At 41.1% G+C, this 15808-nt stretch overlaps 1 protein-coding gene across 2 annotated transcripts in view; it reads right to left on the bottom strand.

The window, feature by feature from the left end:
- The window catches only part of LOC129832484 (interleukin-1 receptor accessory protein), a 45598-nt gene that overhangs the window by 13411 nt on the left and 16379 nt on the right, over positions 1–15808 (bottom strand). For both annotated transcript variants that reach the window (XM_055896594.1, XM_055896595.1), the window contains exons 3-6: positions 6203–6488; positions 5777–5972; positions 3831–3999; positions 3542–3613 (exon numbers count right to left, since the gene is read on the bottom strand). In XM_055896594.1, the coding sequence (XP_055752569.1) occupies positions 3542–3613; positions 3831–3999; positions 5777–5972; positions 6203–6488 (723 nt within the window). The remainder of the gene's footprint in view (positions 1–3541; positions 3614–3830; positions 4000–5776; positions 5973–6202; positions 6489–15808) is intronic.

Raw genomic sequence — 15808 nt, 5'->3', positions numbered from 1 at the left:
AATAGGTTGTCAAACGTTTACACCCCATGTTGAGTTAAGTTGAGCCTTGCTGTTAGAAAACAAATCAAAGTATCCAGCTTTTTGATTTTTTTCCTATTTATTGAGACAACTCTGTCACAACCATAGGCTTAGTATTAATTCTAATTCGATGATCACAACAGCGAAAAGTGGGAAGGTCTGATCTTCAACTGAATTGTATGAGTTGAAGAAGTTTAACTTGATTTATCGTAATATGCACTGAGTGTACAAATCATTAGGAACACCTTCCTAATATTGAGAAGGACCCCCTTTTGCCCTCAGCACCGCCTAAATTTGACAGGGCATTGACTCTACAAGGTGTTGAAAGCGTTCCACAGGGATGCTTTTCCCATGTTGACTCCAATGCTTCCTACAGTTGTGTCAAGTGGGCTGGATGTCCTTTGGGTGGTGGACTGTTGAGCGTGAAAAACCCAATCGCGTTGCAGTTCTTGACACAAACCGGTGCACCTGGCACCTTACCCCGTTCAAAGGGACTTAAATTCTTTTGTCTTGCCCATTTACCCTCTGAATGGCACACATACACAATCCAATTGTTTCCAGGCTTAAAAATCTTTCTTTAACCCGTCTCCTCCCCATCTACACTGATTGAAGTGGATTTAACAACTTACACTGATAAGGTATCATAGCTGTCACCTGGATTTACCTGGTCAGTATGTCATGTGTGTGTGTGTGTGTGTGTGTGTGTGTGTGTGTGTGTGTGTGTGTGTGTGTGTGTGTGTGTGTGTGTGTGTGTGTGTGTGTGTGTGTGTGTGTGTGTGTGTGTGTGTGTGTGTGTGTACACGCACGTACGCGCGCGCACACACACACCCGTTCAAAAGTTTGGGGTCACTTAGAAATGTCCTTGTTTTTGAAAGAAAAGCTACATTTTTGTCCATTAAAATACCATCAAATTGATCAGACATACAGTGTAGACATTGTTAATGTTGTAAGTGACTATTGTAGCTGGAAAACAAGTCTCAACGTCAACAGTGCATTGGCGACTCCGGGATGCTGGCCTTCTAGGCAGAGTTCCTCAGCCCAGTGTCTGTGTTATTTTGCCCATCTTAATCTTTTCTTTTTATTGGCCAGTCTGAGATATGGCTTTATCTTTGCAACTCTGCCTAGAAGGTTATTCTGGTTAGAGCCAGTTTGCGCTGTTCAGTGAAGTAGGGAGTAGTACACAGCGTTGTATGAGATCTTCAGTTTATTGGCAATTTCTCGCATGCATAGCCTTCATTTCTCAGAACAAGAATAGACTGACGAGTTTCGGAAGAAAGGTCTTTGTTTCTGGCCATTTTGAGCCTGTAATCGAACCCACAAATGCTGATGCTCCAGATACTCAACTAGTCTAAAGAAGGCCAGTTGTATTGCTTCTTTAATCAGCACAACAGTTTTAAGCTGTGCTAACATAATTGCAAAAGTGTTTTATAATGACCAATTATCCTTTTAATATGAAAAACTTGGATTTGCTAACACAACGTGCCATTGGAACACAGGAGCGATGGTTGCAGATAACGGGCCTCTGTACGCCAATGTTGATATTACCTAAAAAAAAAAATCTGCTGTTTCCACCTACAATAGGAATTTACAAGATTAACAATGTCTACACTGTATTTCTGATCAATTTGATGTCATTTTAAAAATGTGCTTCTCTTTCAAAAACAAGGACATTTCTAAGTGATATATATACAGTTGAAGTCGGAAGGTTACATACACCTTAGCCAAATACATTTAAACTCAGTTTTTTTTCTCACAATTCCTGACATTTAATCCAAGTTAAAAATTCCCTGTCTTAGGTCAGTTAGAATCACCACTTTATTTGAAGAATGTGAAATGTCAGAATAATAGTAGAGAGAATAAATTATTTCAGCATTTATTTATTTCATCACATTCCCAGTGGGTCAGAAGTTTACATACACTTAATTAGTATTTGGTAGCATTGCCTTTAAATTGTTTAGCTTGGATCAAACATTTCGGATAGCCTTCCACAAGCTTCCCACAATAAGTTGGGTGAATTTCGGCCCATTCCTCCTGACAGAGCTGGTGTAACTGAGTCAGGCTTGTAGGCCTCCTTACTTGCACACGCTTTTTCAGTTCTGACCACAACTTTTCTATAGGATTGAGGTCAGGGCTTTGTGATGGCCACTACAATACCTTGACTTTCTTGTCCTTAAGCCATTTTGCCACAACTTTGGAAGTATGCTTGGGGTCATTGTCCGTTTGGAAGACCCATATGTGACCAAGCTTTAACTTCCTGACTGATGTCTTGAGATGTTGCTTCAATATATCCACATAGTTCTCCTGCCTCATGATGCCATCTATTTTGTGAAGTGCACCAGTCCCCCCTGATTTGCACTTTTCGCACCAAAGTAAGTTCATCTCTAGGAGACAGAATGCGTCTCCTTCCTAAGCGGTATGACGGCTGCATGGTGTTTGTACAGATGAACGTGGCACCTTCAGGCATTTGGAAATTGCTCCCAAGGATGAACCAGACTTGTGGAGGTCTACAAATTCTTTTCAGAGGTCTTGGCTGACTTCTTTTGATTTTCTTATGATGTGAAGCAAAGAGGCACTGAGTTTGAACGTAGGCCTTGAAATACATCCACAGGTACACCTCCAATTGACTCAAATTATGTCAATTAGCCTATCAGAAGCTTATAAAGCCATGACATCATTTTCTGGAATTTTCCAAGCTGTTTAAAGGCACAGTCAACTTACTGGATGTAAACTTCTGACCCACTGGAATTGTGATACAGTGAATTATAAGTGAAATAATGTGTCGGTCAACAATTGTTGGGAAAATTACTTGTGTCATCCACATAGTACATGTCTTAACCGACTTGTCAAAACTATAGTTTGTTAACTTTGGAGTGGTTTAAAAATGACTTGTAATGACACCAACCTAAGTGTATGTAAACTTCCGACTTCAACTGTATGTATATAGATGCCTAATTGGCATGTTGCTAACTGGTCTGCATAAACCAATAGTTATATATATATATATATATATATATATATATATATATATATATATATATATATATGCTTTTCAGTATTTCTACATCTTTAGTATGTACACCATTTCTCTCACACATGCTTTGTCATCGTACTGCTGTCAATTCTCCTTTCATCTCTTTCTGTGTCAAGTTGTCTGGAAGTCCCTTTGTGTGTTGGACCATTATTGATACCCACGGGAAACTGTTGAGAGTGAAAAACCCGGCAGTATTGCAGTTCTTGACACAAACCGGTGCGCCTGGCACCTAGTACCATAACCCGTTCAAAGGCACTTAAATCTTTTGTCTTGCTCATGGCACACCAATTGTCTCAATGATTAAACAGCTTTCTTCAACCCGTCTCCTCCCCTTCATCTACACTGATTGAAGTGACATCAATAAGGGATCATAGCCTTCACCTGCTCAGTCTATGTCATGGAAAGAGCAGTGTTCCTAATGTTTTGTACACCGTGTATATCTTGATCAATATATTGATATGCTGATGTATCTAATAATCTATCTCTACCTACCTTTTTTGACAGGATAGAGTTGCTCCTTGGCAGGGTTGAGTATATTTGGCTGTTTGGGTAAACCACTGGGAGCTGAGAGAAACACAAAAGAGAAATGACGCCCCCACTTATTGAAAGTTTGACATTATCATGTTGCGAGATCAGATATTTATCCATAAAACCTTGACTATGGGAAATATTCAAAAACATATCACTGAATCGCTTTCATGGTCTCAAACATTAACAAAGGGATGTAGAGTGCAACGTTCATAGTTACAAAACGTTCAGAGAGTTGTGAAAAAGGCCTTACACACTGCGGTTACATTGACCACTCTGGTGAATTTGATGGCTCTTCCTTTGGTCTCATAAGTGACCACACAGTGGTACAGTCCTTGGTAGTGCTCCAACATTACATGGATGACCAGAGTGTCTCCTTTTAACACACGATCGATGTTGACGTTCCCGAAGGCATTGCACTCCTGCTCAAGGTCAACACAGGAGGGGGGGGGGGGGGGGGGGGGGGGAAGCACAGTAGATCACAGGAGGTTGGTGGCACCTTAATTGGGGAGGACAGGCTCGTGGTAGTGGCTGGAGTGGAATTAGTGAAATGGTATCAAACACATGGTTTCCATGTATTTATGCCATTCCATGTGCTCTGTTCTGGCCATTATTATGAGGCGTCCTCCCCTCAGCCGCCTCCACCGGAGTAGATCATTTTTAGTAGAAGAGGGGAACCAAAGAGATCCATTGACCTTTTGGTCATGTAGTGTATGTCCTGCCATGCTTTGTTAGAGGCTATATTTGTTAGACGCATTAGTGAGACCAACTCCTTGCCCTTGTGGTTAGAGTTTCCGCCCTGCTTGGCACTCAGCATTAAGGAAATGGGTTGGGAGTAAGTCCCTGCGATAGACTGGCATCCTGTCGTATTGTAACGTGTTGTGTTCCACTTTTACAGTAATTTTATTGTCAACTTTTTTATAGTTGATTCCTCTACAGATTACTCTACAGAGAATTCCGTCACGTGTTTCTACACTGGGTACAAATTGACAATCAACATAAAACAAAGACAATACAATTGTTTATACAACGAGTGGGTCTTATCCTGGATGATGATTGGTTGAAACCGCATTCTAGACGGATGTAATACAACTGTAATAGCCAAAACATAAGATATGTTCAGCAAATTCCAAACTTAAAAAGGTCGATTTTACTTAGAAGGTTCCAAAACTTAACAAAAAACTGTGGCCAAAACATTAGAGTTCTCAAATTTTGTAATCAGTGATGAAACCAGTCAAACTTTATAAATCAGTCTTGAAATGGCACAACGTGGGCTTTAATTTTGAAAATAAAGGAACTTACTGTAATTTACAATTCGGTATCTTAGCTGAACATTTGTTGTTCATTTTACAGCTAACAAATGCAGTAATTTGCTAGACCAGAATGCCTTGAGGTCTACAGAAAACATATTGTAAACTGGTATAGCAGCACATTACTGTATGATTTACTGTAAATAGAAAAATACAGCAATCTGTTACAGTGCTAATTTTCTGGTGTATTGTAATGTTTTTAAAATTGTATAACTGCCTTAATTTTGCTTGACCCTAGGAAGAGTAGCTGCTGCCTTGGCAGCAGGTAATGGGGATCCATAATAAATACAAATATGCGCATATTTGCAAATCCCACAATTTAGACTGCAAACAGCAAACACCTACTTAGACCCAAACATCTCTTTAAAGGAAGTTACTACATATAGTCCAGTTTGTTACATTCTCTATGAAATTGGCTTTTAAATGACGTGTAATTCAAAATAGTGAGCTTTGTATATATGTTCATTTTAACGTGGTTAAAATTCATGACATTTTGGTGACACTAGTATGATAAACAAACAAATGTATACATTTTCATCAAGATTGAGATTTTTATATGTCAACTTTTTGAAAATACTAATATTAATAGACCAAAATACTAACAACTCTCAAACCTGATAGGTAGATATAATTGTGGTGCCAGGCCCAAATTATAACCAAAAACATGTTTACAACCTAGTATACAATCTGACAACAATGTTTTGAACCCTGGGGTATACTGATGATCGCAGTGCTTTTTAATAAGGAACCTATTTCTTAAATTGTATCACGTAATACACTTTCTTAGCTGCTATTTGTATTATGTACAGCATCCAAGTGACAGTACTGGCCATTCTCCCATATGGTAAATTAAATCAATTGTACACAGACAGACCGAGGGTCACCTTACATGGTACCAGGTGACAGAGTGGCTAGTGTTAGGCAGCTTGATGTCCTCCAGGTCAGGGCAGGTTAGGGTCCTGCCCTCCTGTATGGGCACGATGACTGGGGTGGGAGGTACAGCAGCCTTCACCTCACAGTCAGGGTCCTGGCCACTTGGCAACACCTCCAGGCGCATGGCAATCTTGGCACACGATGTCCTGTTTCTGAGAGGGGAAAGTACACACACCATGTTAAATCAGACAAACTTTGACTTTTAGGACAAACTTTGATATTGTTGTTCAGGGGGTTTTGGCTCAGGATATGACGCACTTTCTGACCGTCTGACAGATAATGATGATGGGTTCAAAAGATTAAAAGAATGACACATTTTTTACACAAACATCTGCTCATAGACAGGTTTTCTTGGCGCACCCAAGCCCAGTCTCCATCCTACCTCAGCATGCAGATGTACTGGCCCGCGTCCTGCGTGGTGGTGGGCTGCAGCCAGAGCTTCTCCCTCTCCTTGCTGAGCCTCTGGTCGGGGTGGTGGAAGTCGATGGGTTGTTCCAGGTCCTGACCTGCAGCCACGTGGTACCACACAAGGTTGAGGCCTGCTGCCTGGACCGAGCTGTAGTTGTAGACAGTGGGGTGGGAGAAGAGAGGGCAGAGAAGACAGCATGCCTCCCCCTCCATCACCCTCACGGCTCCGCCTGACTCGCCCCAGTCGTGGCACTGGATCACTGAGAGGGATAGAGGGATTACTCTAGACAGACAAAAACACACCTCTCTCTCTCTTACATTGTACCCCACTTCCCATGTTGTATTTAGGAACATTGGGCTTGGAGAAGTGGGATAGGGAGAAGGTGTGAGATGTGTGGCACTCTGCTGATATCGGGGGGCCTGTACTACTGTAGTCCTCATCATATGTTTCTGTAAAGGGGTGGAGGTAGGGGGGCTATGCTGGGCTGCACGACAGTTTGACGGTAATTCCCCTGTCAGATTCACACAGAGAGAGTATTAATCTGACTATGAAAAGAAAACCTGCAAGTTTCCGTTTGCAGAGGTCTACACGCACCACACCGACAGCCACACACATACAAGCACTTTCTTAAACAATACTAAACGGGAGATGACATGCACCTGCGAGCTAAAATAAGCTTGTCCCACAAGAATAAACCAGCGATTTTAGCTGATATTACATTGATATCAGACGCTCCAGCAGATCCATGGAAGATGCCATTTTCCTATTCACACGGCTGTAACACATCTGGACAAGAGGAACGTCTATGTGAGAACGCTCTTCATTGGCTACAGTTCAGCATTCAACACTATTGTTTCCTCCAAGTTCGACACCAAGCTCAGAGCCCCGGGACTGGACCACACCCTCTGCAACGGAATCCTTGACATCATGAAGGGCAGACAACAGGCTGTGAGGAACACCTCCTCCACACTGACACTTAACACAGAGGTCCCCCAAGGTTGTGTCCTCAGCCCTCTGCTATGCTTCCTTTTCACCCACAACTGTGTGTCTTTGCACGACACAAACTCCATCCTCAAGTTTGCTGACGACGCCACGGTTGTAGGCCTGATAACCATCAAACGACGAGTCAGCCTATAGAGAGGAGGTAAGTGAAATGGCATTGTGGTGCCAGGACAACAACCTCTCCCTTAAGCCAGTAAGTGTTAATTGAGGAGGATCCACATCAAATGGACTGCAGTAGAGAGTCAGCAGTTTTATGTTCCTTGGCGTCCACATCACCGAGGACTTGTCATGGACCAACAACACCACTCGTCAAGAGGGCACAACAGCGTCTCTACTTCCTAAGGCTGCTGAAGAAATTGAGAATGCCACCCCAGGTCCTCTCCAAAAACTACCGCTGCACCATCGAGAGCGTCCTGACCAGTTAGACCACAGTCTGGTAAAGGAATTGCTTGGGAGTGCATTCTCTTCCAGCATTCTCACATAGGTGTTCCTTTTGTCCAGGTGGGAAAGGGCAGTGTGGACTGCATTAGAGATTGCATCATCTGTGGATCTGTTGGGGCGGTATGCAAATTGGAGTGGGTCTAGGGTTTCCCGGAAAATGGTGTTGTGAGCCATGACCAGCCTTTCAAGCCTTTCAGGTTGAAAATGTCAGTGAAGACACTTGCCAGTTGGTCAGTACATGCTTGGAGTAAACGTCCTGGTAATCTGTCTGGCCCTGCGGCCTTGTGAATGTTGACCTGTTTAAAAGGTCTTACATCAGCTACGGAGAGCGTTATCACACAGTCGTCCAGAACAGCTAATGCTGTCATGCATGCTTCAGTGTTGCTTGCCTTCGAAGCGAGCATAGAAGTTATTTAGCTCATCTGGTAGGCTCGTGTCACTGGGCAGCTTGCGGCTGTGCTTCCCTTTAATCCGCACCTTAACACACACACACACACACCTATGGTGACTGTGACACTTATGGTGACCGTATTATTGCCACACCGGCGGTCACGAGTCATGATGGCAGTCAAATTCAGTGTGACCGTTTAGTCATGGTAATTAGGCTTCTCCAAGCTCTGATGTCGCTGATGGTTATTAGTTGTTTACCAAACGTGCTAACTGCCTGGTACACAGCACTCCATTGTCCCTCTAATCACTCTGTGTGCAATGCAAAAGTAATCAAAAATCTAATCAAACACTTCATGAGAGGCCATGAGCTCATGTTGCGCAACATTTCTATAGGCTATGCAATAGTGCGATAAAACAAAGTGATGGCCTCTATTAAAAAGAGGTGGATTCTATCAGCTTTCTATAGGGTAGGCCTACTATTTATCAATTCTCATAATATGAAGCACATTGCTTTGCTTTACAACAGGAGTATAGCCTATCTGGCTGGCATGAAAATGAACCACGGGAAAAGCGTCCTCCATTTGCTATTTAAGTGCCAAGATGACACTTTTTTTGTTCTAAATCAAAACTAATTTCACACATATTTTACTTAGTATATGTAAAGACAATATTAAATTAAGAATAGTCTGATGGGTGACAATATTATCTATCACTTGTGGATTATGTATTATCACGTGTGAATGATGCCCAGCTTGTGCAGTAAGGCAAGGAACAGCGCAAGCCTTTTTTTGTGACTTTTCCAAATCATAGTCGCACATCTCATGTAGCCTAGCCCATAGGCCTATATGTTTTGATAAGGTTTGTATCACAACTAAATAGGCCAAAAAAATCCAGAAAATTAAGCACATTAATCTGCTTTATAACTGGTGTAGAGCCTAACAGGCTAATAGGCTGCACGTGAGTTTCACAATTGGGGAAGATCATTTTCCCCATAGAAATGCACATTTTTAATAAAGCATTACATGCATAATCGCATTTGTCTTCACTTTCGAGAACAGTGTTTTCCCGCTAATTGATTGCATTTTGGAACATGTTTTTTTTTTTCTTGCACAGAAGGACAAGTTGACCAGTACCATAGGTCAACTTTTGTACTATGGGGGATAGTCAACTCAACAAAAAAAGAAACGTCCCTTTTTCAGGAACCTGTCTTTCAAAGATAATTCGTAAAACTTCAAATAACTTCACAGATCTTCATTGTAAAGGGTTTAAACAATGTTCCTCATGCTTGTTCAATGAACCATAAACAATTCATGAACATGCACCTGTGGAACGGTCGTTAAGACACTAATAGCTTACAGACGGTAGGCAATTAAGGTCACAGTTATGAAAACTTAGGACACTAAAGAGCCATTTCTACTGACTCTGAAAAAGAAAGATGGCCAGGGTCCCTGCTCATCTGTGTGAACATCTTCAATATGCACCTCGGAATTCGTTAAGAGGGACGCACACAGTTGCTTCCCTGATGTGTCTGTCTTCATTCACTTGTAGCCTATTTCTTAGCTGAAATGCTAAGGGCATTGGCTACATCTTAGAGAGCCATGTGGGTGATAGGTGCTTTGGAGCACGGCAGCTGGAAGAAGGGAATTATAATTATTATATTCAGCCCAAGGGCACAACGGCCACTTTGGATGGATTTTTTAGTAGTAAAAAAATGAAGAAAAACCCTTGAATGAGAAGGTGTTTTAAAACTTTTGACCAGTAGTGTATACCATGTGTATCCCGTACATACCACTAATGAAACTTGAAACTTGACAGCTGCAACGTTCGTTGTCCCGGTTCTCTATCCCCGCCCCCAATGAAATAACGACCTTTTAGCAGCATTGAATACTGTAAGGCTGATAAATGTAAACTACTTATTATAAAAACCCTACTTTTGGGCCGTACGCACTTCAGAGGGTAGTGCGTACGGCCCAATACATCACTGGGGCTAAGCTGCCTGCCATACAAGACCTCTACACCAGGCGGTGTCAGAGGAAGGGCCTAAAAATTGTTCAAGACCCCAGCCACCCCAGTCATAGACTGTTCTCTCTACTACCGCATGGCAAGCGGTATCGGAGTGCCAAGTCTAGGACAAAAAGGCTTCTCAACAGTTTTTACCCCCAAGCCATAAGACTCCTGAACAGGTAATCAAATGGCTACCCGGACTATTTCCATTGTGTGCCCCCCCCCTCGTGAGGCTTTTGACGTCATGCTTTTACATTATTCACAATTCACATACAGTGCCTTCATAAAGTATTCACACCCCTTGACTTATTCCACATTTTGTTGTCTTACAAAGTGGGATTAAAACTAATGTAATTGTAATTTTTTTGTCAGCGATCTACACAAAACACTTTAATGTCAAAAGTGGAGAAAATATTTAAAAAATAATAATCTTGATTAGATAAGTATTGAACCCCCTGAGTTAATACATGTTAGAATAACCTTTGGCAGCGATTACAGCTGTACTTGTATTTGTTCCAAGGCAGCAGCTACTCTTCCTGTGGTCCAGCAAAGTTAACATTTACATTTACATTTAAGTCATTTAGCAGACGCTCTTATCCAGAGCGACTTACAAGTACATACCTTCATACTTTTTTTTTTTTTTTAGTTAAGGCAGTTTATACAATTTTAAAAACATTACAATACATTCACAGATTTCACAACACACTGTGTGCACTCAGGCCCCTACTCCATCACTACCACATATCTACAGTACAAAATTCCTGTGTACGTGAGTGTATAGTGCGTATGTTATTGTGTGTGTGTGTGTGTATGCATGTGTCTATGTTTGTGTTGCGTCACAGTCCCCGCTGTTCCATAAGGTGTATTTTTATCTGTTTTTTTTACTAAATTTTTGTGCAGTTACCTGATGTGAAATAGAGTTCCACGTAGTCATGGCTCTATGTAGTACTGTGCGCCCCCATAGTATTTTCTGTACTTGGGGACTGTGAAGAGACCTCTGATGGCATGTCTTGTGGGGTATGCATGGGTGTCCGAGCTGTGTGCTAGTATTTTAAACAGACAGCTCGGTACCTTCAGCTTGTCAACACCTCTTACAAAAACAAGTAATGAGGAAGTCAATCGCTCTTCCACTTTGAGCCATGAGAGATTGACATGCATGTCATTAATGTTAGCTCTCCGTGTACTTTTAAGGGCCAGCCGTGCTGCACTGTTCTGAGCAAACTGCAATTTTCCCAAGTTCCAGTTGCGACAAAACCAGGGCCTGTAGGACCTGCCTTGTTGATAGTGTTGTTAAGAAGGCAGAGCAGCGCTTTATTATGGACAGACTTCTCCCCATCTTAGCTATTGTTGTATCAATATGTTTTGACCATGACAGTTTACAATCCACAGTTACTCAAAGCATTTTAGTCTCCTCAACTTGCTCAATTTCCACATTATTCACTACGAGATGTAGTTGAGGTTTAGGGTTTAGTGAATGATTTGTCCCAAATACAATGCTTTTAGTTTCGCAAATATTTAGGACTAACTTATTCCTTGCTACCCATTCTGAAACGAACGTTTTGCAGTCATTTCCGTCGCTGTAGTAGCTGACGTGTATAGTGTTGAGTCATCCGCATACATAGACACACTGGCCTTGCTCAAAGCCATCATTAGAAAAGATTGAAAAAAAGCAAGGGGCCTAAACAGCTACCCTGGGGAATTCCTGCTTCTACCTGGATTATGCTTGAGAGGCTTCCATTAAAGAACACCCTCTGTGTTCTGTTAGACAAGTAAATCTTTATCCTCATTATAGCAGGGGGTGTAAAGCCATAACTCATATGTTTTTCCAGCAGCAGACTGTGATCGATAATGTCAAAAGCTGCACTGAAGTCTAACAAGACAGCCCCTATAATAATGTTATCATCAATTTCTCTCAGCCAATCATCAGTCATTTGTGTAAGTGCCGTGCTTGTTGAGTGTCCTTCACTATATGCATGCTGAAAGTCTTGTGAAATAGCACAATTTTTTCCAGAAGTTTACTAAGGGTTGGTAAGAGGCTGATCAGTTGGCTATTTGAGCCAGTAAGGAGGGCATTACTATTCTTGGGTAGTGGAAAGACTTTAGCTTCCTTCCAGGCCAGAGGGCACACACTTTCTAGTAGGCTTAAATTGAAGATGTGGCAAATAGGAGTGGCAATATAGTCCGCTATTATCCTCATAATTTTCCATCCAGATTGTCAGACCCCGGTGGCTTGTCATTGTTGATAGACAACAGTAATTTTTTCAACTCTTCTACACTGACATTACGGAATTAAAAAGTACCATTCTTATCTTTTTGGCAGATATACTATATAATTTTGGCAGATATACTTGGATGTGTAGTGTCAGCGTTTGTTGCTGGCATGTCATCCCTAAGTTCCGTTTATCTTGCCAATGAAAAAGTAATTGACCCTCCTGTTGTGTCCGTCTCATGTTGATTCATTCTGTGTTCCCGGTCCAAAATGACCGCCCCATTATAGCTGATTATAAATCCATAATAATACATATATTATCACCTAATGTTGTGTTAGATCTTTTTATCAACTTCAGTTCTTGAGAACATTACGTTAAGTGTTTAACTTCTATTTGCTATTTATGGCCTGTAGGCCTCATTGACCTGAGCTCATACAACTCGTTTTTTGAGTAAAAAAAAGCATAATGTATGGACAATTTTGAGTATAACAAATACTCAGATGAAACATATTGTACTATTTATAACAGACTACTTTGTGTCGAAGTTTAACAAGGACTCTCTCCTCCTCACCAGTGTCATAATCAAAGATATGATCAAGAGCCTCACATACAGTATATCGTTTTGTCATTGTGCTGCCACAGAATGAATTGTGAGCAAGGCCTCAAAAAAGCATTATCTACCAGAGCTGTGAGAAAAGTTCTATATACAGTTGAAGTAGGAAGTTTACATACACCTTAGCCAAATACATTCAAACTCAGATTCACAATTCCTGACATTTAATCCAAGTAAAAAATCCCTGTCTTAGGTCAGTTAGGATCACCACTTTATTTTAAGAATGTGAAATGTCAGAATAATAGTAGAGAGAATGATTTCTTTCATCACATTCCCAGTGGGTCAGAAGTTTACACACACTCAATTAGCATTTGGTAGCATTGCCTTTAAATCGTTTAACTTGGGTCAAACGTTTTAGGTAGCCTTCCACAAGCTTCCCAAAATAAGTTGGGTGAACTTTTGGCCCATTCCTCCTGACAGAGATGGTGTAACGGAGTCAGGTTTGTAGGATCCATGTTCGCACACACTTTTTCAGTTCTGCCCACACATTTTTTGAGGTCAGGGCTTTGTGATGGCCACTCCAATACCTTGACTTTCTTGTCCTTAAGCCATTTTTCCACAACTTTAGAAGTATGCTTGGGGTCAATGTCCATTTGGAAGACCCATTTGCGACCAAACTTTAACTTCCTGACTGGTGTCTTGAGATGTTGCTTCAATATAACCACATCATTTTCCTCCTCATGATGCTATTTATTTTGTGAAGTGCACCAGTCCCTTCTGCAGAAAAGCATGCCACCAACATGATGCTGCCACCCCCGTGCTTCACGGTTGGGATGGTTCTTTGGCTTGCAAGACTCCCCCTTTTTCCTCCAAACATAACGACGGTCATTATGGCCAAACAGTTCTATTTTTGTTTCATAAGACCAGAGGACATTTCTCCAAAAAGTACGATCTCTGTCCCCATGTGCAGTTGCAAACCGTAGTCTGGCTTTTATATGGCGGTTTTGGAGCAGTGGCTTCTTCCTTGCCGAGCGGCCTTTCAGATTATGTTGATATAGGACTCGTTTTACTGTGGATATAGATACTTTTGTATCTCCTTCCTGAGGGGTATGAAGGCTGCGTGGTCTCATGGTGTTTATACTTACATACTATTGTTTGTGCAGATGAACGTCGTACCTTCAGCATTTGGAAATTGCTCCCAAGGATGAACCAGACTTATGGAGGTCTACAATTTTTTTTCTGAGGTCTTGGCTGATTTCTTTTGATTTTCCCATGACGTCAAGCAAAGAGGCACCGAGTTTGAAGGTAGGCCTTGAAATACATCCACAGGTACACATCCAATTGACTCAAATGATGTCAATTAGCCTATCAGATGCTTCTAAAGCCATTACATCAGTTTCTGGAATTTTCAAAGCTGTTTAAATGTACAGTCAACTTAGTGTCAGTAAACTTCTGACCCACTGGAATTGTGATAGTGAATTATAAGTGAAATAATCTGTCTGTAAACAATTGTTAGAAAAATTACTTGTGTCATGCACAAAGTAGATGGCCTAACCGACTTGCCAAAACTATAGTTTGTTAACTTCTTATGGCTGGGGGCAGTATTGAGTAGCTTGGATGAATAAGGTGCCCAGAGTAAACTGCCTGCTACTCAGGCCCAGAAGCTAATATATGCATATTATTGGTAGATTGGGATAGAAAACACTCTGAAGTTTCTAAAACTGTTTGAATGACGTCTGTGAGTATAACAGAACTCATATGGCAGGCAAAAACCTGAGAAAGAATCCAACCAGGAAGTGGGAAATCTGAGGTTTGTAAGTTTGCCTATCCAATATACAGTGTCTATGGGGTCATATTGCACTTCCTATGGCTTCCACTAGATGTCAACAGTCTTTGGAACCTTGTTTCTGGCTTCTATTGTGAAGGATGAGGGAATGAGAGATATTTTCACAACCAGGTGTCTGGAAGAGTGCCATGAGCTCACTCAGGCGTGGCCCCGTGAGAGGTAGCTGAGTTCCTTTTCGTTTCTAAAGACAAAGGAATTCTCCGGTTGAAACATTATTGAAGATTTATGTTAAAAACATCCTAAAGATTGATTCTATACATCGTTTGACATGTTTGTACGAACTGTAATGGAATTCTTTGACTTTGTCTGGCCTGCGCATTATGAATTTGGATTTTTTAACTAAACGCGCGAACAAAAATTAGGTATTTGGACATAAATGATGGACTTTATCAAACAAAACAAACATTTATTGTGGAACTGGGATTCCTGGGAGTGCGTTCTGATGAAGATCAAAGGTAAGTGAATGTTTATGACACAGCGGTTGCATTAAGGAGAAGTTTATCTAAAGTTAAATGTGTAACACTTGTATCTTTTATCAATGTTTATTATGAGTATTTCTGTAAATTGATGTGGCTCTCTGCAAAATCACCGGATGTTTTGGAGGCAAAACATTACTGAACGTAACGCGCCAATGTAAACTAAGATTTTTGGATATAAATATGAACTTTATCAAACAAAACATGCATGTATTGTGTAACATGAAGTCCTATGAGTGTTATCTGATGAAGATCAAAGGTTAGTGATTAATTTGATCTCTTTCTGCTTTTTGTGACTCCTCTCTTTGGCTGGAAACATGGCTGTGTTTTTCTGTGACTAGGTACTGACCTAACATAATCAGATGTTGTGCTTTCGTCGTAAAGCCTTTTTGAAATCGGACACTGTGGTGGGATTAACTTCTTCTGGCTGCAAGGGAAAGTGTTGAGTAGCCAGTGAAATCGTGCCTATTTCAAAGGGCCTCCTACTCAATTCTTGCTCGTACAATATGGATATTATTATTAATATTGGATAGAAAACACTCTCTAGTTTCTAAAACCGTTGGAATTATTTCTCTGAGTGAAACAGAATTCATTTGGCAGCACTTTCCCTGACCAGGAAGTGAAATGTCAGAAATATGTGTTCTGTTCAACTTGATG

Source organism: Salvelinus fontinalis, chromosome 33 (assembly GCF_029448725.1).
Source record: "Salvelinus fontinalis isolate EN_2023a chromosome 33, ASM2944872v1, whole genome shotgun sequence".
In the NCBI taxonomy this organism is placed as follows: Eukaryota; Metazoa; Chordata; class Actinopteri; order Salmoniformes; family Salmonidae; genus Salvelinus; species Salvelinus fontinalis.
Note: the sequence above shows the minus strand (reverse complement) of the source record. Positions and strands in the feature narration are given on the sequence as shown.